Source organism: Equus quagga, chromosome 12, assembly GCF_021613505.1.
Source record: "Equus quagga isolate Etosha38 chromosome 12, UCLA_HA_Equagga_1.0, whole genome shotgun sequence".
In the NCBI taxonomy this organism is placed as follows: domain Eukaryota; kingdom Metazoa; phylum Chordata; class Mammalia; order Perissodactyla; family Equidae; genus Equus; species Equus quagga.
The window spans coordinates 25,424,431-25,451,396 of record NC_060278.1 but is presented as its reverse complement, the minus strand read 5'-3'; the positions used below and the strand labels follow the sequence as shown (position 1 = coordinate 25,451,396).

Genomic DNA, 26,966 nt, shown 5'->3' with positions numbered 1-26,966 from the left:
AAATCTATATATAAAAATAGGCAAAGAAAAAGACCAAGGAAATGTAAGAAAAACTTCATAGTAAAGATTGAAATATTCCAGTGAATTATCTGGGTGGTGGGACTCCTGGATATTTTTTTGTTCTACTTCTCTGTATTTTCCAAGTTTTCAATGATGATCAGGAATTATTTCAATAATAAAAATTATCTGAAAGCACAGCATCCTTGGCCTATTTTAAAAGATAACGAAGGCAGTAGTCAGCGGCCAAGGGGTACTTCAGCACACGGACTACACCGTGACTGCCTCCCCACAGCCATCCTCCTGTTCTCATCTGCTAACAGCATCCTGATTTCATCCGGCTTCTAGAGGAAGTGAGGCCTCCTCAGCACAAGGAAGTGACTCGTGACAACCCTGAGATAATCGTGCTGTTCTCATGCCCCTTGCCAGTGACTTGGGATGGAGGGGAGGGGAGGGATTTAAAAAAGGATTTCCCTCTCTAATAAAAGAGACACACGGGAGTAACAGAGCAACTCTTCTATGCTGGGTGGATGTGAAAACAATTGTGCAACCTTAATAAAAAGTAAAAACAGCAAAAGAATACCCTGCTTGCCTGCTACTGGATTGGCAAAATAAAAAACAATTTTTAAGAATCCCTCACTGTATGGGGTCAGCCCGGTGGCGTAGTGGTTAAGTTCGTGCACTCCGCTTCGGTAGCCCAGGGTTGGCGGGTTCAGATCCTGGGCGTGGACCTACACACCACTCATCAGACCATACTGTGGTAGAATCCCACATACAAAATAGAGGAAGACTGCCATAGATGTTAGCTCAGAGCCAATCTTCCTCACCAAGGTGGGTGGCGGGGGGGGAACGAACCTCCCACTGTAAAGACTGTTGGGAAACAGGTACTTTTATGCATTTCTGGTTGGCATAGAACTAGAAAAACCATTGCAGGTGTCAATTTGGCAATGTGTGTCAAAATCTTTAAGAAGGTGTCTACTCTCCAACTTAGCCATTTATTCACTCACAGATTCATTCATTTAAAAATATTTAGTAAGTGCATGCTATGTGCTAGGCACGGTTCTGATACTAGGGATACAGAAGTGAACAAAACCGACAAAAATCCTTCCCCTCGCAGTTTATATATCACTGAAACGAGCCAGAAAACACAGAAATGTGAAAAGCGAGATCATCACAAGCACAACAGAGAGAAAGTGGAGAAGGGCAGAGGGAGGGCTGCATCGAGGAAGGTCCTGACGAAAAGGTGACACACCGAGGAGCTGAGGAAGCGAGCCATGTGGCTATCTGGCGAAAGGGTGTGCCAAGGAGAGGGACCAGCAACTGTAAAGGCCCAGCAGTAGGTCCGGAATGTTCTAGAAAGAGCAAGGAGGACTGTGGGGCTGGAGCAGAGGGAGCTGGGGTGAGAACAGAGCAGTAACTCTACGACGGGGTATCCTATGAAAACAACGGGACGCCTGGGCAAACATTTTATGTATAAAAGCAGAATTGAGAACAACACACAAGAACAGGAGCGTGTTTAAACCAACTATTTACCTACAAATCACGGAACTCCCCACAGTCCTTTCAGTAGCAGCTATTTTGGCCTGATATATCTTAAGAAATATGACAAATGAGTGTGTATAAAATAATCAAATAGATACACAAAGTTACATACCCAAGGAAAGAGCAATTTGGAAGAATATACACCAAAAGTTCTTTCTACAGGATAGGAAAATTCAACTTTTTTCAGAATTTTAAAGAACAAATGTGTGTTAAATCTCTAATAAAAAAATCAGCCTTTAAAAAAGTAAGCAGGAGTCCTATAAAGTAGCAACACTTTCTAAAACAAGGAAATGCATGCATTCCGTAACTATTCACGGTAAGTCTCCAGTTTGTAACTCTGGTTAGTTGCTGGTAAGATAAGGATGGAAAAGGAATCGGCTCGGGTTTCAGGTGCTCAGGCAGCTCCTGAGAGTGACAGACGCACAGGGGGATAAGTGTGACACAGAAATAAAGGCAAGGATGGAGGGAGACATGGAGAATTAGGAAAGAAAGCTCAGAACAATCCCACCACACGTGACTGAAGAGCACACAGCCCCATAACGAGATGATCTTCACCCCAGAGCACGTTTACACTGCTGAGGTGCTGGACTGCCTGGTGTTAACAGTAAACTTACTTCGGTTTTCGTTCAACGTCTCTTTGGAAGAAAAGGTGACACAGTCATCTTCAAAGATCAGCAAATACCAGCACTGAGCTAGAAGAATGAAAGATGACACAACAGAAACCACGCTGAAAGAACAGGCTCTTCATCCTTTCTCAGGAAATCTCGTGACTCACGAGAGCAGCTCTCCCGGGCACTTTTTCATTGCATGGGGCTTCTTCTTGAAAGGTGATTACTCTCCTTCCAGGCCCGAGGCTTTGACTGAGTTCCCTGAACACTCACTGAGGCTCAGCAGGCGATGGGCTCCCCTCACGTGACCCTCACCACCATCCCATGAGGTCAGGAGGATGCATGTCTGCACCGCCCGGGTGAGGAAGCAGGACCACACAGACCTCAGGTGGCAGAAGCAGCCCGGTGACCGGTCTGTCTATTCCCGAGCAAGTTTCTCAACAATCTGCCCATTCATTTCATGAATGACTTTGTGTACAGGCTTACAGGCAGGAAGGGAAAAACACTAGTAACGAAAGCCTTTCTTTTCATCCACGCTGTTGGCTAAAGAGCTACACCGTCCCCTTGGAAGCGGCCAGCTCCCTCCACATTCTCAGTTGATGTTCCATTGCGAGCCCTTCCTGAGGCAGAGCTTTAAAACTTACACATTCATTTCCAATGGAATTACGCTGCTTTTACATTCATGGAAGAGTACATTACAAAAAAAAAAAAACAACGGAAAGTAAGGAACGAGGAGGGAACTAAGTTAGTATAAACACCAGTCGTTCCAACTTCCTTATCTTTTAGAATAAAAATTAATGTTGAGAAGTACTTAATGCATATAGGTCACGGTGGGACACTTAACACCCTTCTCTCTCTGGGGGCATACTCAAAATGTTATTCTGAATTATAAACATAATGTTAGGAGATGTAGATAAGTCCCCAGGATGGAGTCTAACATGATATAAATATCACCTGTCAACAGCAAAGCCATCTTAAGAAGCTTGAAGAATGAAGTAAATTCAGAGATAAGGGAACAAGAGGGTTTTCAACAATCAGATAAGTGAACTTAGTTTTCAACAGTCAGAAATATTTTTAGATACAAAAAACAACCCAGGGAGCCAGCCCGGTGGTGCAGTGGTTAAGCGCGCACATTCCACTTCTCGCTGGCCCGGGGTTCGCCGGTTCGGATCCTGGGTGCAGACATGGCACCGCTTGGCACACCATGCTGTGGTAGGCGTCCCACGTAGAAAGTAGAGGAAGATGGGCACGGATGCTAGCTCAGGGCCAATCTTCCTCAAAATAAATAAATAAATAACCTGCCCAAAATAACCCAGATAATTTTGAAAAGGAAGAAAAAGCGGAGGAATTCACCTAATAGATATTAATAAATTATAAAGCAAAATCAATTTTTAAAAGTGAGGTATTTGTGGGGCTGGCCTGGTGGCGCATTGGTTAAGTTCACACATTCCACATCAGCGGCCCAGGGTTCACCGGTTTGGATCCCGGGTGCAGACATGGCACCACTTGGGAAGCTATGCTGTGGCAGGCATTCCACATATAAAGTAGAGGAAGAGAGGCACAGATATTAGCTCAGGGCCAGTCTTCCTCAGCAAAAAAGAGGAGGATTAGGAGCAGATGTTAGCTCAGGGCTAATCTTCCATAAAAAAATAAAAAAGTGAGGTATTTGTGCAGAGATGGACAAAGAGACTGACAAAGAAGCAGAACAACTAAGAATAGGATAAGGTTCACACCCAAAAGAGGTCTTGATATATGCCAGTGGTGGCATTATAAGTCAGAAAGGAAATGATAGACTAGTCAATCAGTGATGCTGAGACAACTAATGCATCTGAAAATGCAATTCAATTCAAGCAATAAAATAAAATAAAATTGTTTTCTTTCCTCATGCCCCAGAAAAAATTAATTCTAAGTAGGTTAAAGAGCTAAATACGGAGAAGAAAACTGCAAGACTCTGAAAGAAAACAGAGGAACATGAGTAGCAAGGATTTCTAATGACACATAAACAAATCACAATAGAAAAGATAGATATTTGACCACATTATAATTTACTACTTCAGTATAACATGAAACACATAAAAATGAAGAAATAACACACAGACTAGACTATCATATTTGTGAAGTGCATTGCTGGGAAAGAACTCATTTTCGAATACATAAATACTCCCATAATCAAAAGAAAAAGGGCAAAAAATATAATCAACAATCCAAAGGAAATAGAAATTGCCAACGAGCGTATGATGAAATGTTCGAATGCACGCGTAATCAGGGACACTCAAGTGAAACAAAGAGACACCTGCCACTGCCACCAGAATGGCCAGGTTCAGAATGGCCTACAAACATGACATTAGAGTGAGGATGATGCAAAATGGGAACTCCACACTTAAATACATCCCCAAAAGGATCTCTCACATTTGGGTACACGTACTAAGATGTACATTTGAGTGCCATTTGCAATAAGGAAAACTGGAAATACCTTAAATGTCTATCAATGGGAAGTGGATTTCAAGAATTATGATATACTTTTTAAACAGGTAAGACGAATAAAAAATCTATAAGCATCAACACGGAAAAACGTGCAAAATGCTAACGAATTAAAAAGTTACATAAAGATTCGCATCGCATAATGCTATTTATGTACATATCAAAACAAGATCTCTTGTAAACTGCCTGGAATAAAAACAATGGGAGACCGGTGCAAGGACTAATACAGAAGCCAAGGCAGTCGTGTAGGAAAAGCATAACAGCTACAGGAAGGTGGTTATCTGGTGGAGGATGGGTGTAAAGGGTTATGGGAGAAAGAGATGGAGGGGAAGAGAATGGGGGCGGGACTTCTATTCATTCAACACTCAACCAATATTTCCCAAGGGCCACACACTATTCTAGCTACTGGGGATGAGAAGAGAACAAGACAAAAATCCCTGTTCTTGTGGATCTTTCACTTTCACGGAAAGAGAGATTAAAAAAAGGCAAAGAAGTACAATCCGTATTACTTGTTATCTTACAGGATAAAAAGTTCTGTGCAGAAGAGCCATAGGGGGAAGGACATAAAAATGTTCGGGGTGGAGATTTGCGATGGATGCTAAACAGGGCAGCCAAGAAAGATGGGTCAAGACTGAAGGAGGAGGAGGAGTGTGGCAAGCAGAGGGAAGGAGGGAAGCGCGCCATGTTCCAAGAAGGGCAAGGAGGCCAGTGTGAAGGGGCCTCTTAGTCAAGAGGCCAAACAGGGAACTGGCGGGCCTTGAAAGGCTGTTGTCATGACCTGGACTTGGCCACTGACTGAGGGAGGAAGGGCCCGAAATCTGAGCAGAGGAGGGGCCCCTGTGATGTACGTTTTAATGCCATCAGTCTGACTGTTGTGTTGAGAGCAGACTGAGGAAAACGGGAGGCCACGGCAGTCACCCAGGTGACATTTAACGGTGACCTGGACCGGGGTGGTCTCGATGACACACGGTCAAGTCCCGAAAACACTGACAGGATTCACTGATGGATGAGAATGGGGTGTGAGACACAGAGGCGTCACGGATGACTCAGGCTTCAATTACATCTACTTTATTTCATTTTCTAAAAATCTGAATCAAATAGGGCAAAATGTCAGCATCTCTTCAATGGAGGCAGTAGGTCCGTGAGCATGTGTGTTTATTATTTTCTGTCCCCTTTGGTTTGTCCGAAATAGGGGATTACAAAATGGGTTAAGTTTCATCGGTCAGTGTTCGAGGTCTTTTTTTTTAGGCAACGACACTACCAATTAGGGTCACTGCTTTGCGTGTTGATAATAATTAAACACCGCCTTTATTTCTTAAATCGTGTTAACAGTTTATTTGTCTATTAAGATGGCCAAATAGTGGAGACAAAGTGCTAAAGTAAATGATGTACTTTAACCTTTGCTCACACATTTTACAAGAGAAATTTAAAGGCTACACATTTTCTACAAAGACGCCCCTGGGTGGGACATTTGTCCCCCTAATTCTTCGACTCATCTTTGATGTTACATGCCAAGGAGGTTAATGAAATATTTAAAAACGGCAAGTCATGGTTGGTAACCTATATCCATTTTTGCTTCGTTGAGTTATTTACTTGTCTGATCACTTTTTATAGCGTCTATAACACTGAAGTGTTGTTCATTGGGTTAAACTAATGGGATCAACTCTCGAAGGTTCTGCTCTTTGCTCACCAGGAAAGCACGTGCTCACAGAGACAACACTGGAAACCCCCAGCCACTCCAGCTTAGGCTCTTTGTCTCTGAAGTCTGGGGACAGAATTTTTCTTTTTTTAGATAGGAATAGAGTCAAAACAATGTCAGTAAGAATCTATGTTCTTCGCACATCTCATGTACCACCTGATGTCTTTTGTTTCATCAGCTGCCATCCCGGGGGAATGGGAGGGGGGGCGTAATACCTTGTTAGGACAGGCAAACACAGTGTAATTGTAAGCAGTGTTTACGGTGCTAACAGAAATCTGACAACGCAATACGTTCATGGAAAACATACAAGAGAAGATCTAAATTCACTTCTCAACATGTATAATAAATCCTATACACTCTCTAGATGCAGCTCAGAATTTAAGTTAAAAGCAAACTTTTAAAAAGAGTGTATACTTTCATACATTAATAAACCAAAGGATGGTGTTTAAAAAAATTCTACAGCATGATTCCCGGCCCTGGTGTTGACATAAGACACGTAACAAATTACCTCAAAAGGAAATCATAAAGTCACCACTACCGAAACCACCACCACCGCCTCTCATTTTAATTCACTTTAATTACAAAAATAAATATATTTTACTATCTATATAAGATATATATATAAACATATAATAAATATATTCTCAGAAAATGATAAGGGAGCTCAAAAAATAAATCTGTAACGTTACTGTAACAGCAAACATTTGGACAATTATTCCCTGAAAGCGAAATTCTCCAAATCCTTTGACAAATAGACCATTTCAGTCATGGAAATGTCATGGTCCGTTGTCATCGGTTAGTCCTACACCAGGACACCAAAACGCCCCCAAATTATTAAGAAGGATGCATTTTATGAAGGAGCCAGTGAGAGAGAACAGCAGTAAAGCATGGATTTGGTTATTAGAAAAAGCGTTAGATTTGGGATCTTAAGACTGGGGTTTTAAGCCAACTTCTGCCTCAGGACTTAATTCATTTCACTGAGACTTAATTTCCCCAGATATACAAAGAATGCAGTTGATGCGATAAGCTCTAAGATCCCTTTCAGTTATAAAACCTCTGTACTTTTAATTACATTTATTTTTGAATAGATAATACATTCATTTAGATCAAAGGAAAACAATGAAAAGATTTAAAAAGTTAAAACTCCTGCCCTCGCTCCCATCTGCCCTGCTTGCCACCTCCATACCCCATACCCCAACACAGAAGTCATCGTTTCCATTAGAGTCTTATGTAACCTTCCAGAGCTTCTTTACAAAAAAAGAGCAAACACAAACATACATTCTTATTTACCTCTTTTTAACAAAAAAGGCATCATACTACAACCTACTTATCTCCATCACTCACAGCGTATCTTGGAGAGATTTCCATTTCAGTACGCAGAGATACTCCTCATTCTTTTTAACAACTGCATACTTCTCATTATATGAATATCCAAAATCTATTTAACCGATTCCACACTGATAAGCACTTGGAATTTTTCCAGTCTTTTGCTATTATATGTCACGCTGCAAAATCCAAACTTTTATGCATATTATCTGTGCCGTATATCTTTAGGAGAAATTTCCAGAGTGGAACTGCTGGCTCAATGGGTAAATGCATCTATAATTTTAGTAAAACTTGCCAAAGTGCCTTCCATATAGTTTGCACCTACCTGCATTCCCACCAGCAAGTGTGAGAGTCCTTGTTCCTCCACATTCTCATCATCAAAAGACAGCTGCTTCTTTTCTTTCTCTTTTGGAGTCCTACCTCATCTGATAGATACGTGGCACCTCAATATGACTTCACTGGCATTTCTCTTATCATGATGGGTCTATCTAAGAGTTGTTTGTGTTGCTTTTACTGTGAACTATCTGTTCATCATCATAAACCTTTTTCTCGAAGTAGCTGGTCTTTTTCTTATCCATTTACAAGTAAAAGCTCTACTATTTCAAGACAACAGTCCCATGGCTGAAAGACGACCTCTGCAGATTATCAGTGGGTCCTTGACTACCGATATTCATCACTTCTTGAATGCTTTGAGAATTTAAAAAGGGTTTGCACTGACATGTTCTCATTGGAAGACACTAACCACCATTACCCAATATTCTACAGATGATGTATAATATCCATGAGGAAAATTTCCCTTTGTTTTCTGAGATTTTGCAAAAGGTACACTTCACTTTCAATAGGGGAGGGAAGGAACAGTCTGGAAGACTGCATAAAGACAATTTCATTTCACCAAATATCACAAACACCTTGGGGGATAGAGAAGAAATGGTAATTGTGGCTAAATATTAGGTACAAAGATGCTTAAGATAAAAAAATATTTAATATTATAAATATATTGTATATTTCATGTTTAAGAGTTCAATTACATTAACGTAAAACAACTTTCCTAACATCATGAAATGCAATTATCCGAACAGGCACACTCATTTTCCTAGTAAATATCCAAGCTACGTCAACAATCTCTTTTCTGAAACATACATATTTTTAACAGTTACAGTTCATAAGAAATGTGTTAAAAAATTCTAAAGGCACCGGTAAACGTTAAACCTCTACTATAATAGAATAATCAAGCGGTCAACATGCAGACCTAAATACTTTTCCGTTTTTTCACTACATGAGGAAATACTCAACTAATTTTTTATAAAATTCTTAAATAGATCCTATTTAACCAGAACGAACTAGGAATTTGCAAAGTCCAACCAAGCAGCCTTTTAGATATCCAGAAAAAGTCTTTCTTCAGCGATGTGGAACTCACCCACACACACGCTTTGCTTAGAGAGGTTAGGAAGAAACAAAGATGGTCCCAGGGGCTTTCAAACTCTGTGAGTGACTGTTGCTGAAATTGTACAGCAGGAAAGACTTCTCTTCTCTACTGTAAATAGACGTTCGTAACATAAAACCTATACAGCCATTTCAAAGGATTCTAAAGACACTTAGACCTGTATCATTTCTTTGGTTCTGCAGAGTACCTGTGGAATACCATAGGGTCCCCATTTGACAGTCTTGAAAACTGAAGCTAGTGATTTGCCTAGAGTCATTAATGAGGACCAAAATGGGAAAAAGAAATCTGAGGCCTCATGAACTGGCGTCCTCACCACACCAGGGAGCACAGAATCAGGAGCCGGACCTGCTGCCCTGTTACTTGCCATCCGTGTGGCCTTGCGTGGGGTACGCAAACTCGCTGTGACTGTTTCCTCATAGGGAAATCCTCATTTTGAGGATTAAACGAGTTTAGCACTTAAAATAGTGTAAATGGTGTTACATAAAAGTTCGCCATCATATAATTAGAATGCATTCCGTTCCTGCAGAACTTTAACGTGAAGCCTCAACAGCAGAAGTGGAAATATTCAAAAGCATGTCCTCCATGGGATGGGCGTGGAGGAGAGATGAAGATAAACATGCCCAGTGGAGTTCAGTCATGTCCTAGTTAAGCGAGGTGTCGCACATTTAAAGGTTACCTAGAGTCTATGATGGCCACGGGCAAACTGGAACTTAACTTGTGGATACTGATTAATCTCCCAACATGGTTAACACGACAGGGAATCCCACCTCTGGCGCTCTGAAAAGCTTAGTACGAAACCCTGGTATTATTTGACATTATCTGTTCAAATCCCCACTTCCTTAAGTTTATTTTTCTAATCTTGTTCCAATTTTCTCATCTATCACTCCTTTCATTTTCCTTCCCATCTTCTTGTCTTTCATCTTGCTGCTTTCTTTCCCAAATAAATCTTAGATCTATCTATAACGGAAAGAAATCGCGACGAGACTACGGAAAAGTACTTACCAATAACATGGTTCCTGGATCCCAATTTAAAATTATTTTAGTGCACCCTGGTTCCCAACTGAATTATTTTAATGGACGTCAGCATCAAACTGTTGACATCTGAGAGTGACCGGGCTCTCAGATAATAATGTTAAGTTATTGGAAAGAAACACTTAAAGAAATGCTTCATTAGCATTCTGTTGCGTTTTTAAAGCCATTTCACAGACACTTTCAAGGTTTTAACCTCAATCGCTCAGCAATACTGTACCCACTATCACGACACGACAGCAGCAAAGCTGCCAATAACACAGTAAGTGACAGGAGCTCACTGAGGTGGACTGAGAAGCCCAAGGTCACCCCCCTCACCAGGAGAGGGAGCTGTAACAGATCCTGCTTCGAGCTAAGTATGAAACACACTATTTTTCCACTACGTCTAAACTATTTACAACGTTAACTTCTCCAGATTAACAAAGGCATCACTTCAGTGAGAATACGACACCCCACACAATGACCCAAACCCTGCAAATTCTCCCAGAATACAAACCTTTGGGAGGTGTGAGGTTGACTCCATTTTTAAGGCACCATTGGACTGGTAGGATCCCCAAAGAATCCGCATGGCACAGCATTGAGAGTTGACTAGGCTCTGGTCTCAGGTCATCAATAGTTACTTGAAAAAAATGATTGTTAAAGACCTGAAAGAAACAAACAACAGAGCCAAGGGTTAATTCTTTGGGATAAGATGTAACGCTGGTATGAATACTGGCACGGCTTCCAAATGCAATGAAAATATTTCACCAAAATAATCTGAGCACAAACTGGCGTTTCAATGTCTATTACTCAACAGGGCAGTTGCTAAAACGTTAGCGTTGATCATTGTGGTCATATTAATGGAAAGATCGATGAATAACTGGAATACACAGGAGACAGAGAAGGAAAAACATCGATGACCTCAGAGAAGTAAACCAACGGCCAGAGCTGGAAGAAAAACAATCTGACGGAGTGAGACTGACAGACCCTAGCCAGGAGGGGCACTGGAAGGTCACTCTCGTCTCTCAGTGTCCACAGCAGGCACAAGTTCTCACACGGAGTCATTCAAGAACCTCCGCGGTCTGACTTGGACGTTTCTGGCCTCATCCTGAACCACATCCCTGCACTTCCCCAGCCTCCAGCCTCAGAGTGAATAATTCCCGTCAGGCACGTCCTTGAGACCGTGAGAATGATCCGGAACACCCTTTCTATCATCAGTCCATCAAAACACTGCATTTTTCAAGGTGCATCCGGAAAGTCATGGCTGTTGGGACATTTTCCCAGCCACTCCCACCCACTTTGGGAATGGGTGCTTCCAGAGTATCAGACCCTCTGTACCTCTGTACCAAAAATTCTCATTCCTTCCTATGGACTGATACCACATGAGTCTCTCCCAACAGATCCTAAGTCCTTCAAGGACAGTGGCCTCTTTGTAACTCATCAAGATATTCCCATAATGCACAAAAAATGCTTTGCACACAAGAGCCGGATAAATATCCACTGAGGAGAAGAAAAAACATCAGTGAAGAAATAGGACAGGGCATGTGGATGGAAAAAGCAGAGTGCAAAAATCTGGTGAATCTTGACGCTGAAAAGCATGACAAATTTAAAGAACCCAGTATGTAAATCAGACCAGAGAAAAAAGATCTTTCTCAACTCAACAGACATAAACCAGCCCTTCCTAGGAAACCCTAACGCTCCTCCTAAGCTATGATTCCTGGCTCCTTCATTTACAAAATATTTTCTGAAAGCATCTTAGTTCAAAGCTAAGCAGGAAAGACCAGGATTCTGTTCTTCTCAATGCTAATTCCAGTAAATAGTTAGAATTCTGCTGCCTGAGGTTTGCCTTTGAAACTAGACTTTGAGGAGTTAAGGATCAAACATCAGCTTTGCAGGGAGGCCCTCCCTGGCAGGCCAATTTGAAGTCACACCTCCCTCCTCCCACTCCAACAGGCCACTAGTGCCTTCCATGATGGATCTTTCTCCTTAGCATTTAACAGGTAACATACATCTATTTACTTATTAATTCTGCTTATTGTCTGTCTCCCCCACTAAAATATAAGCTCTATAAGAGAAGGGACTTCTGTCTATAGTCCCACGTCCAGAACAGTGCCTACAAACGCTCAGTAAATATTTGTTAAGTTAATGTGATCTGGTCTCTCCTGCACGTATACACAAAGTCACACCCAGATGCATACAGAATAACGTATAATTCCAGGAGTACAACGCCTTAGCGCCACTGGACTCTGTAAAGATAGGCAGTAAGGGATCTCCAAGATCCACTATGTGTGCGTACTTCAGAGGAAAAGCCAAAATAAGGTCCTTCAAACCCATCAGGGTTCATATTCCCAAATGGTTCAGAAACACTGGTCCATCTGTTCCAGAACCCACAGGTCTCAGAACTCAAGGCCAGAGGAGTTCAACTTGCCTAAGACGGTGCAGCTCAGAGCGAGCAGAACTAGAAAGAGAACTCAAGACTTCTAATTCTAATTCCAGGAGCCTTTCTCTAAACAATACAGCATCTCTCTCACACACACAGATGATACTGTCATCATCATCATCATCATCCGTCAGTATCTCACTCTGTTCGGGAACACCAAAAACAATCCCGCTGTACGGCTAACAGTTGGTCCTCTGATTTTGGATCTGCTACACACTTCTCTGCTTTCTTGTCCACTTGTTCTTAACATTATTTATGTATTTCTTCAACTGCGGTGCCCTGAAGAAAAGCCTCAAGGAAAATAAAAAGGACATTTTCATGATGAGGAGTAGTAACAGCGCAGTGTGTGACAGTTACAGACACAGTATTCTAAAGCCTTTCCCAACGTTAGGAGAAATATATTTAATTATAAATATCTTCTACACTAAGAATATTCTAATATATGTGGGTGAGTCTCGAACCTAGGGAGGTGCCCATCCGAGTTCTAAGAGGCAGATGCCCATAATCCAGTCCATGTGTTCTATGACACACAGCCAAGGAAAGAAGGATGGGTGCACGTGAAACAGAATGACTCAAGTATTTTATCTTTGGTACAATTTACAACTATTTAAAGGTATAAAAATGTGAGCATCTACTACTGACAAACTCAGCACATCTGTGTCTGTTTGGTTTATTTTATAAATACCAGGTGAAGGTGACACCAGAGCCCCTTAGGATGAGGACAAGGTGATACAGATCCAGATCAATGGGCAGCTGGCATTACTGTATCACCTGCTGCTGGAACAAAAGGGAATTCAGGTCAGGTTTCATCAAGGTGTCCGGTGTCACTCCTCGGTTTTGGAAAAATGTGCAATTTACCAGAATACACAGTAAAAAGCCCTAAAGGCCATTTCAAATAAAAAGGTTTTTAATGGATGGTGTATCAATGGTGACAGCATGCATTTCAACCTTGAGATAGTTATTCAAAGCGTAAGTCAATATTTGTTTCTCATAGGTAATTATTCTTTAAATAAATTACTTTAACAGTTATAAAACTAACATGTTCACTAAAGAAAAAAATATTTAGAAAAGAAAAGGACATTTCATTATGATAACCATTTTCCATATTATGTAATACATCATCACTACTGTTTCTCAAATTTTACCAAATCATGAACAAAAATAAAAAGCATGACTCAAAGAACTTTAAACACTCATCACTGCATTAATAAATCTAGTCTCCTTCAAAAAAAGAAATTAATATGGAATTGACTTTTGAACCACTCATTAAGTGCCCCCCATGAAATGCACAAAAGGCCATTAACTAAAACTCACATTGGCTAAGAATGCTTTTTGCTGGCTTCTCGCACGGTTTCTAAGTGGAGACGTAAGATAGAAACACATACTTGAGATGTTAGCATAGGTGACTTCGTTGAGATTTCTTTGATGGTGAAGGGAAATTACAATCTTAAAACACTATCAGACCATAATAAAAATGCCTTTACACGAAAAGCTCATTTCACCTTAAATCTGCCAATCTTAGAAGCACGACTTTCCCCTTAGTCGATGAAAGCAGATGAGAAAAATTAGAAGTGCTGACCCTCTGGAGATAGCAATCTGCTCTTCACCATTTTCAGGTATTTTCAAAATCTAACTAGATCCTATTAACTACGATCAGTGCGGGAGGAGCCAGATACTGTCATAATGATTACAACATGCATCTCATCAGTAGTTTATTATAACGAGAATAGGAACAAACGGACAGGTTTGACGTGACGGTGGTTAATAACGAAGGTGGCATATACGAGTGGCAGAGTTCACGGCTGTAAACTCGCGGCTATGCATCTGAACCTGCCTCCAAGCCACTCAAGGACACGGGTGTCTACACTCCAAGGACACGGGTGTCTACACTCTATACTATCAGAAGACAAGTGAAACGCACGAGGTCCATCCTAAGAGGAGGCATCTGACTGGGCACGCTCTACGACACCAGTGATAATGAGAGAGCTTAAAATAGCACTGCCTGGGGAGAAGGCAATCTTCCTTTGGTCAATGGGCTTTGCGGCACACCCCTGCGCGAGCTTTTTCACCTGCTGGCTTTGAGCAGAAAGACTTATCTGCTCCCCCTGGAGGTGGAGGTGAAGATCAAGGGAGGAAACGCACCTTGGTCACCGAGGCAGGACAGATATGAAAGGGCTCACTCATATTCACTGTTTCTAGCTTCATCCCAACTGTGAAGAAATGGCTTCGCAAATCTGCATGATCCTGCGGGGAAAAGGATAAAAATATTGAAGGCAACGGGACTGTAAATTAACTCGGTAATGGTTGGGATGCTGCCCTCCTTGAACATTTTCTCGGGCAGCAGGAATCAGGTTGAGATCACCCTCCCCGTCTTGAATTTCTAATCACTGCGAGACACTGCGGATTTAATTATTTTCTGCAGGCTACATCTCTTTTCCAGGGAAAAGAAAACAAGCCTTGGTGGCCAGGCTTAAATTTCGACGAAGCAAAAAAATTTACATGGCACAGCTTTGATCTTCCGAGGCGCTGTAACTGAAGGGCAGGAGGGGGTAGAGGCAGGCAGTGGCGTAAAACACAGCAGGAGCATCTTCTGAAAATGTGGCCTCATGCTACTGGGCTACTGCACAGGCTTCAGTGAGCACCTTGTGGGTGATTCAGCTTGTCCCCGTCCCCTGTGTCTAGGAGCATACAGCTTATCACTTATTGGTAGTGAGCTGATGATGCTTGAGACGCGTGCACACAAGGGTCCAAAACAGCCCTACACACAATGAGAACCCGACTCCCACTCAATAAAGATGAGCAACACCCCCTGGTTAATAGGTGTCTGGCAGTTTTATGACCGCTCACAGCAGCCTTACGTGCGCGAGACGGAGCTTTGCCACCTTCTCAAGGAAACAAATTTCAACATCCACTTGAGCTATATAGCAGTCAAGGAGGCTGGCTGGACTCTGGGTACCACGATTTATCTGGCTGGGATGGAGGTCGCCTCATAACTCACAGTCTGTATAAATAGTAGTGTATGAATAAATGTACTTGCAGCCCATCCCTGAGGAAATAATAGCTGCAAATAAATCCTGCTATTTCTAAAGACATCAATTGGGGGAGACGTACAAAAATATCTGGGGATCTATTCCTTTCTTTTACCTGCAAATGTAAAGTGGATTTTTAATTAATTCAATGATGCCATTCAACATCCAACTCTGAGAATCATGGAGAGCACCCCCCCCCCGGGCTGGGCCTGCTCCCCACCCCAAATCTGGTCCATGCAGCGCGTGTCTGAGAGGAGAGGCAAGAAGAGGAATTGCTTATAAAACTCTCCACAACTCCACTGTCTTACCAAAGAAGGCACGGAATATAAATACCTAAAGAACCACAAGGACCCTGTCATTTCTCATGTCGCCACAGCAGTCTGCAAAGGTCTCCGGACCCCACGGATGCACAATCAATGTGAGGTCTGGCTGAAGCAAACAGTGCCATGTCCAGGGAGGGGGTGATCACAACCAGAAGGGATGTGCTCAATGTGCAAGGGCTGATGTGACAAAAACTCACACAAAGAACCGGCCCGTCCTATAAAAATTTATGAACACCTTAGAACTTATAATCGACACTTTATAAAAAACATTCTTAGGTGCAGGAGACGATTTTCATTTTCTTATACCGAAAATAAGCACTTATTTTTGGAGGTGGCTGGGGAAGGTGGCTCAGAAAAGGAATCAACAGAAACAGTATAGAGCGTTAACGCAACTTAACACACGTCAACCGTAATGCCAAGGCAAAGCTGAAACCGCAGGTTGAGACAAAAGTGGAAGTCAAAAATGACTGACATCTGAATTAAAAGGTTAAAAGTGAATGTTCCGGTCAGGCACCCGGTGGATTTTGTAGATAAATATTTTTGCCTTCAATGCACAAAACCCTTTAATCTTTGGAAAAGAGGAACTATTCCAAAATGACAACAAAACTTTGCCTGAATGTACTCAACAAGTGTAAGCCGTCATTGTTATACTGTTTGACAACACACAAATGTCCTCGGCACTAATGACACATTTGTAGCTACCATCAATGGCCCAGATGGATGTCGTATTTTCCCAGGGGGTCTCCTGTTTCCCTCCCTGCTATCGGATGTCCTTCCATGCTGCAGCATCCCCTCTCATCACTCACAGCTCAAAGGCTAAACATTGCTGAGACGTGGTTCACCAAGAACGGGACACTCGTCACTTCTCCCTGGCAGCCCCCATCACCAGGGCTCTCTGTGCAATCCTGATCTCTCACCTTTCTCCTGTGTGCCTCTCCTCTGCGTTTCTGCTCTAGGGGTGGCCTTACAGCATTCTGGGCTTCTCGTCTACCCACCACCCTAAGCCCCTCGATTTTGGCTTGGGTACCACTTTTCACCTCATATACTTTGGTTCCTACGTTGGCTCTCTGAGTAGAGCCAGCTTTCTAAGTAGGGTTGACCCATGACCCCCAGGCTCTTTCTACAGCCCAGGCTCTCAGTTTGACCTTGACCATCGACTTGAAGTCTTTGGCCAAGTTTACACCCATCCCATATCTACGTTCCAAGCTCTGCCGGAAGGTCCCTCATTCACAGATCCCAGATCCCGATGCTGTGTTGAAAACTGTGGCCCCCAGGAACCCTCCCCTAATGCTTGTCCTTTAACTGCTGCCTTATCTTATTCACAGCTTTCTGAGGGGACCAGGCAATGGCTGCCCTTCCTTAGTAATAAGCTTAGGACAGCAATTTGCTCCTTAGATAAACTTGTCCTTCCAAGGCTGTGTTATAAATGTTCATTGATAATGATTTCAGTGTATTTTGCCTCCAACTCTATCTCCAGGCGAAGAGGTATCATTTCGTGCAGGTATTACATTCTCTCTTCATTCCTGGGGCATCCCTGTGCTTGTCTGTTAACCACCAATCATCGCTACCTCTCTGCTCATCCATAAAAAAACCATGTACACCCAAATCATACACACCCCTACGTGGCATGAAAATAAAATATTAAGAACACTAATATTTTTAAACAATCAAAATATTGACGATATTTTGCCTTGATGATGTTAAAATATTTTTAAACAATTTAAAAATAATGCTGAGTGAGCAAAGGTTTAGAAATCAGTTTCTCCTTTATTAATCGCGGCTCAGATTTCCGACATCTGATATTATCTACTGGGTTTCACTTACAAGCACGTCAACTTCCTACCTGTGGAAATGTATCTCTTTCCGTTCCAAACTATGTGAAAACTCTTACTGGAAAAAGAAGACAGATATTTTGAGAGGCGGCTGCACCTAAATGTAAGTATTTATATTCTGGTCTCTAATATCCACATTCAGCTATAATATCCTATGAAACCTGAACTCCAAATTGTAGAAATGAACCTGGAAATTATACAATACATTCCTGTACCCCCAGCCCTAACTTTCACTTTCATAAGATCACTTTCTAATTAGCATTTAAAAAAAAAAAAAAAAAAGAGGGGCCAGCCCTGTGGCCAAATAGTTAAAGTTCTGTGTGCTCCACTTCGGCGGCCTGGGGTTCGCAGGTTCGGATCCCGGGTGTGGACCTACTCTACTCATCAGCCATGCTGTGGGGGCATCCTACATACAAAGTAGAGGAAGACTGGCACAGATGTTGGCTCAGGGCTAATCTTCCTCAAGCAGAAAAAAGAGGAGGATCGGCAACAGACGTTAGCTCAGGGCGAATCTTCCTCACAAAAAAAAAGAAAGAAAGAAAGAAAAGTCCTTCTATGACCATGCAGAAACCCTCCCAGTTTCCAGGGCAAGTCAACATAATGGAAACTTTTTAAATCCAGGAGCAATGACCCAAAAGGATTATGAGCTTGATTATGATTATAAATGTGTTACTCTAATCTTATGTTACTCACAATGGATGATGCCAGAAACTTTTACTACAAGAGGCAGGATAGTATTTTCTAAAAGGACTTGCTACTGAAGACCTTTATAAAACATGACAGGTAACCACGTAGTATGTGCAATACTTTCTAGTCAATGCTGAACTCTCTCATTTATGCCACGTGGTTCATCCAAAGAAGACACGAATAAATATTTACTGAATTAAGCTGAAAGAACATCAAAAACTAGATGATTTCTTTTTTTAACTGAAGTACAGCTGACACACAACGTTGTATTAATTTCAGGTGTTTGACATAGCGATTTGACATTTATTTACGTTACAAAATGATCACCCTGATAAGACTAGTTACATCTGTCAAAAAACTAGATGATTTCTTGACACCAGTTCCAATTCTACGCTCTATCATTAATTCAATAAGCATTCGTTAGAAACCACAGAGGTAACACAGTCTACTAGGTGATGCACGGAGCACACATAACAAAAACTACATTTGCCAAAGGGAGAAAGAAAATAAAAATAACAGCTATGGAAGACCCAGGCTTAGAAGAAATCTCAGAAGAAATATTTTTCCTTGTAGCATACAAAAATTACTGTCACTATAAAGACGGCAGTCCAAGGATTTACAGGAATGAATCTTAATTTGGAACATGAAAAGTATGTGACAGAATGATAAGGAAAAGATTCTGGGATGGATGGTGACACAGTAAATTCAGTTAGGGAGTTAGGGTAGCTGGGTCTTAAAATACCAGATTGAGGCTTTTAAGTCTGATCTAAAAGGCAAAAGGAGTCATTTGACACTCCTAAAAAAATATAGCGTTTTTTATGATAATTAAAGAACTCAACACCAGTGAATTTCCAAACAAGCCAATACACATACCTTCTGAGCTGTGTGTGTGTCTCTAAGTACATCCACAATAGTCTATGAGAAAAGGTACAGATGTTCTCAGTGAAAAACAAATTTAATCACCCCCAGACCATTGACTTTGGGCTGTTGACGCAGTCAGAGTGCACGCATTAATTTACACAAACACCAGCTAATCATTCTTGATGTTAGGAGAGAGCGAGTTCCGGGCCCCCAAAGACAGTTCACAAAACCAATTATCTACCGAGACAGAATGGAAAAGTCGCTGTGCTCCGAAAGACACATTCCGGCCTTTGCAAAGCTCTGGGGAATCAGTCACACCTCACCGTTATTGGATCAACGTTTTTCTTGAAATCAGGAGGGTTTCCTGACTCCTCAGTACGTTCACCAATACGTCTGTCACATTCAAGAAATACTGTTTATTTAAATGCATTGGAGTCCAGTTAAACTGCTTGCAGAAAAACTCCCTCCGTTTAAGAAATGCTGGCAACGTCTTTCCCATCTACAGTCCTCGCTTCGCCTTTCATTTTTGCCCTAAAGTAATTTTATATTGATCAGAAGTAAAAGGCCATTCATTTTATTGCAGGGCTGTCTTACCAGCCTAACTGAACAGTCGCTCTTCAGGGAGCCTTATTTTCCGTCGAACGACAATGTAAAAGAGATGATGTCTCCATCACCTTCCCTTTCTCTGCTCAGATTTCATCAGCTTTATCCTCTCCGGAACCCGAGCCGCTCTCCTGCTCTCCCACTGAGAGGCAGGGACGCTGCACCCAGAAGAACTTGGCTTCGTAGACAGTATCAAGCGGGTAGAAACAGTCACAACAATTAACACGCTGTGAATACCTGTAAGCACTTTCCTTGTATCATCATTTTCCCCTCACAGCAGACTACAGGGCAGTCTTTTGACATCTTACAGTGAGGAGATTAAGACACAGAGAGGTTTAGTGATATAAGCAAGGGCACAGGGCTAACAAGATGAGCCTGGAGTCAAATCAACATGGTCTACATCCCTGATTAGCTACCAGGTTATCAAACAGACTGGTAAACAAGGACCAGAAAGCGTCCTTTGTTTTTTATTGCTAACCTAGTACACACACTAACAAATAACACCCTTACAATCTATAGGCTCCTAAAATTTTAATTCAAAGACAGATATCATCAAGTTAAAAAGTGATAGCTACTGATACTGACCATTTTCTTAAAACCTCCAATTTTTGCTAATTCATAGCACTTTTCAATAGCTTATGAAAACAAGGGCATCAGAGAGAATCCTGACACCAAAAATTACCCCCAAAATCTTTACGTACCGTCAATCACAGTCTCCATCAACAACTGACAAATATTTTCCACTAATTGCTTTTGTGTGTTCTTTAGGCAAAGAAGATTTAAGAAACGTGTTGCAGCAAAATGCCTATGGTGTTCCATAAGGCATCCTTCATCAACATCTATTTTCTACTAACGTTATCAGTGTTAGCCCAGACAGGTTAATCTGATTAATGTGGTTAACCTGGTAAACGCACCCGCCTGCAAAGTCCACACAGATCTCAATCTGCCAGTGTTTCTTTTTTAAATACTATGTGTTAAGCATTAATCTAGACTGAATTAAGCAGAAACTGGACAAGAGGCCAGCCTGGTGGTGTAGTGGTTAAGTCTGTGCACTCCACTTCAGCAGCCCAGGGTCTGCAGGTTTGGATCCTGGGGGTAGACCTACCACCGCTCATCAAGCCACGCTGTGGAGGCATCCCACATAAAACAGAGGAAAATTGGCAACTGATGTTAGCTCAGGGCCAATCTTCCTCGCCAAAAAAAAAAAAAAGAAAGAAAGAAAGAAAAGAAGAAGAAAGTGGATGATATGGATAAGCTTGACCTTGGGAAGCTTGAAATTTAGTTAGAAAATGACTGAACAGCAATAAAGACGAAGTATAAGGCTGGAAAAAGAAGTCTGGACAAACCATAATAAATTTGGTTCTTTGGCTTCACAGTTCTGGGTTCCACCTCACTTTATTTCACCTAAGACACAGAGGTCAAGAAGATGAGACAACCTCAGAGCACGCCCTGGGGTCACCGAATGCTTTCAACAGTAGCCTCCGAGGAAGTCTTTGCCTTTGAAGCGATTGCGGTGCCCGGAAGAAGGCACTAGCTGATTCTGGAAGAATCAGACGTAGCTATTCAAGAAACACCATGGTCACAGACTGCCCTTCTATTAGTCATCTGTGAGTAAGTGTGAACACAACTCCTTGTCACAGGGATAAGGCTTTGGGGTGCCTACTGAAGTTCTTCAGAAAACAGACTGCCGACCATGAGTATTAACGTGCAGAAGGAGATGCAGAGCATAACTAATTGAGCCACAGAAGACAAAGAAGACAGGGAAGAAGAAAGAACATTCGATCCTGTTAGTTTCCACTCACGTCCCGCTTGCCTACTGGAACTTGACTCATCTCTAAATTTACTTCAGAGGCTTGAAGCAACGGCAGGTTATGTTCTTATAATTTAGGACGTGGCTATCTCAGATCCCAAAATGCTTCTTGCCACCCCGGCTTCATTAGATAAATACACCTCACGTGCCATAAAAATACGAAGAAGGTGCCACAGGGGAGACTGAGTTCAAACTAATTAACACAACACAATGAAAATGCACTGGGGTGAGGATTTTCATGGGAGGAAAGCAGCGAATGATTCCCTGGGTGGAAACCAAGTTCTTAAGCGGAGTTCCACAATCAAGGAGAATGGGACGTTTTCTTCGGTCATGGCAGTCTACTCAGAATCTTGAATTCTTTGGTTCTTCCTTTTTGTTTATGTGGACAGGAAATAAACTGGACAAAAAAATACACAATTCAGTCCCCTTCCACATTTTGTGTGTGGGTGTGTGAGGAAGACTGGCCCTGAGCTAACATTCGTGCCCATCTTCCTCTATTTTATGTGGGACGCCCCCACAGCATGGCTTGAGGAGCAGTGCAGGTCTGCACCTGGGATCCGAAGCTGTGAACCCTGGGCCGCCAAAGCGGAGCATGCAACTTACCCGCTATGCCACAGGGCTGGCCTCTCTACGTTTTTTTTAAGCATCCAAATCTTTTAGTGTATCATAAACAAAAATATTGCACAGTATAATTTTTTCAGCTCCAACATGCCAGTTTTTGGGTCCACAGGGTGCTCAAGCATTGCATACGCATCTTTTCATAGGACTTTGTTAATCCGTGTAATTTCTAAGAACAACTTTCAGAGAAGTCAAAGGAAGGTTTTAATGAGTGTTACATTCAAATTGATATACAATGATCGACACTTTAATTCCTTTGTGCATATCAGCATGATAGGTCATGTTAAAACAAGGTCTAGTTTGGGGCCAGCCCGGTGGTGCAGCAGTTAAGTTCGCATGTTCCACTTCAGCAGCCCAGGGTTCGCCAGTTCAGGTCCCGGGCATGGACATATGCACTGCTTATCAAGCCATGCTGTGGCAGGCTTCCCACATATAAAGTAGAGGAAAGGTGGGCACAGATGTTAGCTCAGAGCCAGTCTTCCTCAGCAAAAAGAGGAGGATTGGCAGCAGATGTTAGCTCAGGGCTAATCTTCCTCACACACACACACTAAAAGATCCAGTGCAATTTATCATATTGTTTCTTTTTCTGTTTTTCCAACGATCTAGTGGTCATATGTTCATTAGAAAATTACTCTCATTATATTAGTTTCATCCCAAAATGGACATTAGGATGCCAGCATTTATTAAATCAATAGCATTATTACATTTCAATTCCATGGCACTGAATTAAATTTAGCCAATGTAATATTTATAACAAAAATGTACTAAAAAATCTATAAGCTGAACACTAATAAGCATTTCCATTTTTTACTTACACCTGTAAATAGCAGTTTTATCTACTCGTCGTGCATTAAATCAAGTTAAAAAACAGTAATGAGAACATGTGGTACTATATACTTCAGCCTAACCGCACGATTTATAACAGACAATTATAGTGGGCCTATTTCACAGGCCCAAACTGGTACACAAGGTTGTTTAAAAAAAACAGGGCAATGAGAATGTCTTTCATTGATTAACATTTAGCACCATAAAAGCATTTGTAAGTGGCAAGAAATTCAATCTTCCTTACAGCACCACCATGAAAAAAAAAAAAACAAGGCTGATTTTGTGTGTGTAGGTAAACAGTGATTACACCGTCTTTTCTCATGCTTAGTTAATTCTCTTCCAATAAGCCGCTATCTCCTCCTGTTTCCACAGCAACGCTCTGGGCAGGCTGAGTGCTGTGGGCTGAAAAAGAGCGTGGCAGCAGCTCTGGGGGTCAGCCTCCCTCCCAGCTCCACACCCCACGGATGGGGTGTGGTGGACAAAATTATTGTTGGGTGCCCTCTTCTGCCGAGAGTCCTAAATGCAAGGAAACTATTGTCATAGAAATAGGACTAAGGGCCCTGATCTGTCCCTTCTCGGGTAGATACCACCCTTCACGGAAAATAGGTAAGAGCTGGTGATGAACAAAACTTCTCCCCAAAGCAGGCTGACTCTTGTATTCTGATCTTTCTGGGCATGGACAGTGGCCACTGAAACACAGGGAGATTAGACATACCTAGCGTGCGCTGTCACAGGAGGAGGATTCCCATGGCCAGCCAGCCCGGCACAGATCTAAGAACAAAGTCTCATGCGCCCTCCTCAAATCCGGGCCGCCATCGCTTTCAATCGGTCAGTCTGTTTCCAGAAAAGTATTCATTCCCTAGACCTCGGTTTGCACAGTTGGCATTTGGGGGCCAGATTATGCTTTGCGGGGCGCTGGCCTGTGCCCCGTAGGACGTATGGCGGCATCTCTGGCCTCCACCACTAGAAGCCAGTAGCAGCTCCCCCTATTGGACCATCTAAACGCCTCCAGACATTGCCCAGTGTCCTGATGGGAAATTCTCCCAGTGGAGAACCACAGACTTAGATACAGTGAAGAGAGAGGTCAGGTAGAGTCGAGGAGACACCGGAATGTGTGGTCTCCTCGCTTCACTTTCTGTGAGCGGGCTCAAAATCGCCTGCGTCTCTTAGCCTCTGTCTCCAGCATGAAGCCCTTCTGGCAGCTTCCGTCCCTCGGTTTGATTGGCCATGCACGCCATCCTCTTCAGTTTTGACCCACTTTGATGCTATCTCAACAAGACATGGAAATCCTGGTATTTAGCATTTGTGCCAGTCTACACTGCAGATGTGTGCTGTGGTTACCTACCCTCCATAGGCCACCACTCCAAATACCTAGTGTGTAAAATTAGAAGATGCTGTTGTGAATGAAGGGAACCAAGGCCAACACACCATCATCCCAATATGGCGTCATGGAATAGTTACTGTGTGTGCAATACAATGACGATGACTGAGGTACTTGTTGACCCGCCTGCCTGCCACTATGGCAGTAATGGGTTTGTGGTGTTTAAGGACTAAGCTATCACTTCAAACCCACAGGCAAGCAGATCTGTCACCAGGATTGGTACTAGTCTCTGAGCAAAGCTTTACCCATCAGGCTGCCTGCCCATGCACAGACCCGAAAACCCTAGTCACACTGACCTAAGCCATCAGGAAATCCATTATGTCACATGACAAAGGACTCAGGAGGAAGGAAGGGCAACTCAAGACTGGTTAACAGAGCCGTCAACAATGTCATAAATGGCCCAGTTCTTTCCATCCTTCTCCTTTGACACTCTTTATGGGACAGCTTTACTCCTAGTCCAGCTCCCCTCATGGTCTCAAGATGGCTGCAGGCACTCCAGCCTTCTCAGCTGGACATGATAAAATGTAGAGGAAGAAGAGAGCGTCACCCTTCCCTAGCCCTCTTCCTAAAAACAAGGAAACCTATTCCAGAAGCCACTCAGCTGACTTCCTCAGGGATTATTGACCCAAGCTGGTCACAGGCCTCTTCCTAAACCAATCACTGACAAGAAAAATGGGACCCCTACTAGAGCCTACACCAGTGGTGTTATTTCTACACTGGGAGCACCACCACCCTGTGGAGAGCAGGCACTGGAAGGGGCGGGAACATTTGTTAATTATTACAATAGGGAAACATCCTGCCCTAAAAGTCAACAGAACCTCTGTGCAAGGTAACCGCATAACGAGGAGTCAGTCACCACACCCCAGTTCACCCACGAAGCTTGATAGGCTACACTTAACCCTCTCAAGATTCATTTTCTGGCTCTTAGTTCCAATAATACTTATTTGGCTCAGCCTTTGCGTACCCTCGTTTACTGAAAAGCAACAGAAGAAAACCCCTGGTGTTGGGATTCAGATGGATCTGCGCTCACGTTCTGGTTCCATCACAGGCTCTCTGCATAAGGCAGGACAAGAGATGAACTTCTCTGAGCCTTGAGTTTCCTCAAGTCTACGGTAAGACCAATAATATGGAGCGCCGAGTTACTGCGAATACAATGAGAGAATGGAGAGCGCCCAGCGCCATTTCTTCCATCCTGTGGGTGCTCAACAATGAGAAGCTCCCGTCAACACTTTGGCAACAACTTTCCACCAGAGAACGATGTCAGAGTTCCTGTGAAGTGCCCATGGCTGCACGTGCCTTTTGTATTCGGTGCCTCTGTACCCTATCTTGAAGGGTCTGGAAGGGTTAGTGGTAGATTCCAAAGACACTCCACAGGTGCGTAACTCATTACACAAGAACCAGGACTGACAACATCGTCCCTGCCTTGCTCGTGACCCCTCACTGATGGACCTGCCGTTTCTCAGAAGCATCACAAACAAGTGAGATCCAGCGAGTGGACTAATTTCTACAAAAATCACACCTGAAACGACTAAATTTCCCAAATTCCTTTGCAGATTGGAGTTATGTATGCGCATATTCACTGTCCGGAGAATTCAGATGCTAGGGAAAGAAATGAATCCTGATGGGGGTCTAGAAATCTCTCTGGTAGCTACAAGAGCGACATCTTGATAAATATTAACGAGCCTTAAGCCGGGTTTCTACCATTGCAAACGAATTTGTCCTTTTTTTAACGTTGAACTCAGAACATTATATATTCATGTAAAAGTTTATCTGATTTGTTTACGCCATTCCTTCTGGTTATAAATGGGGGGAGACAAAATCGGAGGTAGATTTTAACCTTATCTTTGACCTGTGCCATCAAGACAAGGAAACTCAGAGTAGGGTGGCTGTCTAAGAGAGAAGACACAGGACTCAGGGATTCCCACACTTTCATCGACATCCACAATACACACGCACTCCCTCGGGTGCTTCTCATGGTAGGAGGGCGTGCACCGAAGGTCGGGGTTCGCAGCACAGAAGCATGGATGTGCCGGCTCCTATCATATGTGGTCCTCATTTCCCATTAGATCTTAAACCTCTGGAGACCTAAAGGACTTCATCTTCTCTGACATCAGTTCCCCTACTTGAGATACTGCGATTTGCAACTGCCTGTTCATGACAGGCCCCCTGAGGACTAAAAGTAAGACCAAACCTACAAACAATCTATAGCTTTAGGGGAAAAAACTGCCTCTGTATCATTTTATTGTGGTCTATCATCAAATCCTCCACAGAAGAAAGAATTATAATCACTCCTTAATTATTCTTATTAAGAGAGAGTAGCATCTGAAAAAAAATTAAAATATGATGCGACAATCACTTTGAAACGTTTTTGTTTTACAAATAAGAGATCTTTGCCCGCTCCTCATAGCCCAACACCAATTACGTTAAGTTCATGCGAATGTTATCTTGCCTT

General features: G+C 42.5%; 1 protein-coding gene across 9 annotated transcripts in view; it reads right to left on the bottom strand.

The window, feature by feature from the left end:
- Positions 1–26,966, bottom strand: part of SFMBT2 (Scm like with four mbt domains 2) — a 242,210-nt gene that overhangs the window by 75,804 nt on the left and 139,440 nt on the right. For all 9 annotated transcript variants that reach the window (XM_046679942.1, XM_046679939.1, XM_046679948.1 and 6 more), the window contains 2 exons: positions 14,688–14,789; positions 10,623–10,770 (listed from right to left, as the gene is read on the bottom strand). In XM_046679942.1, the coding sequence (XP_046535898.1) occupies positions 10,623–10,770; positions 14,688–14,789 (250 nt within the window). The remainder of the gene's footprint in view (positions 1–10,622; positions 10,771–14,687; positions 14,790–26,966) is intronic.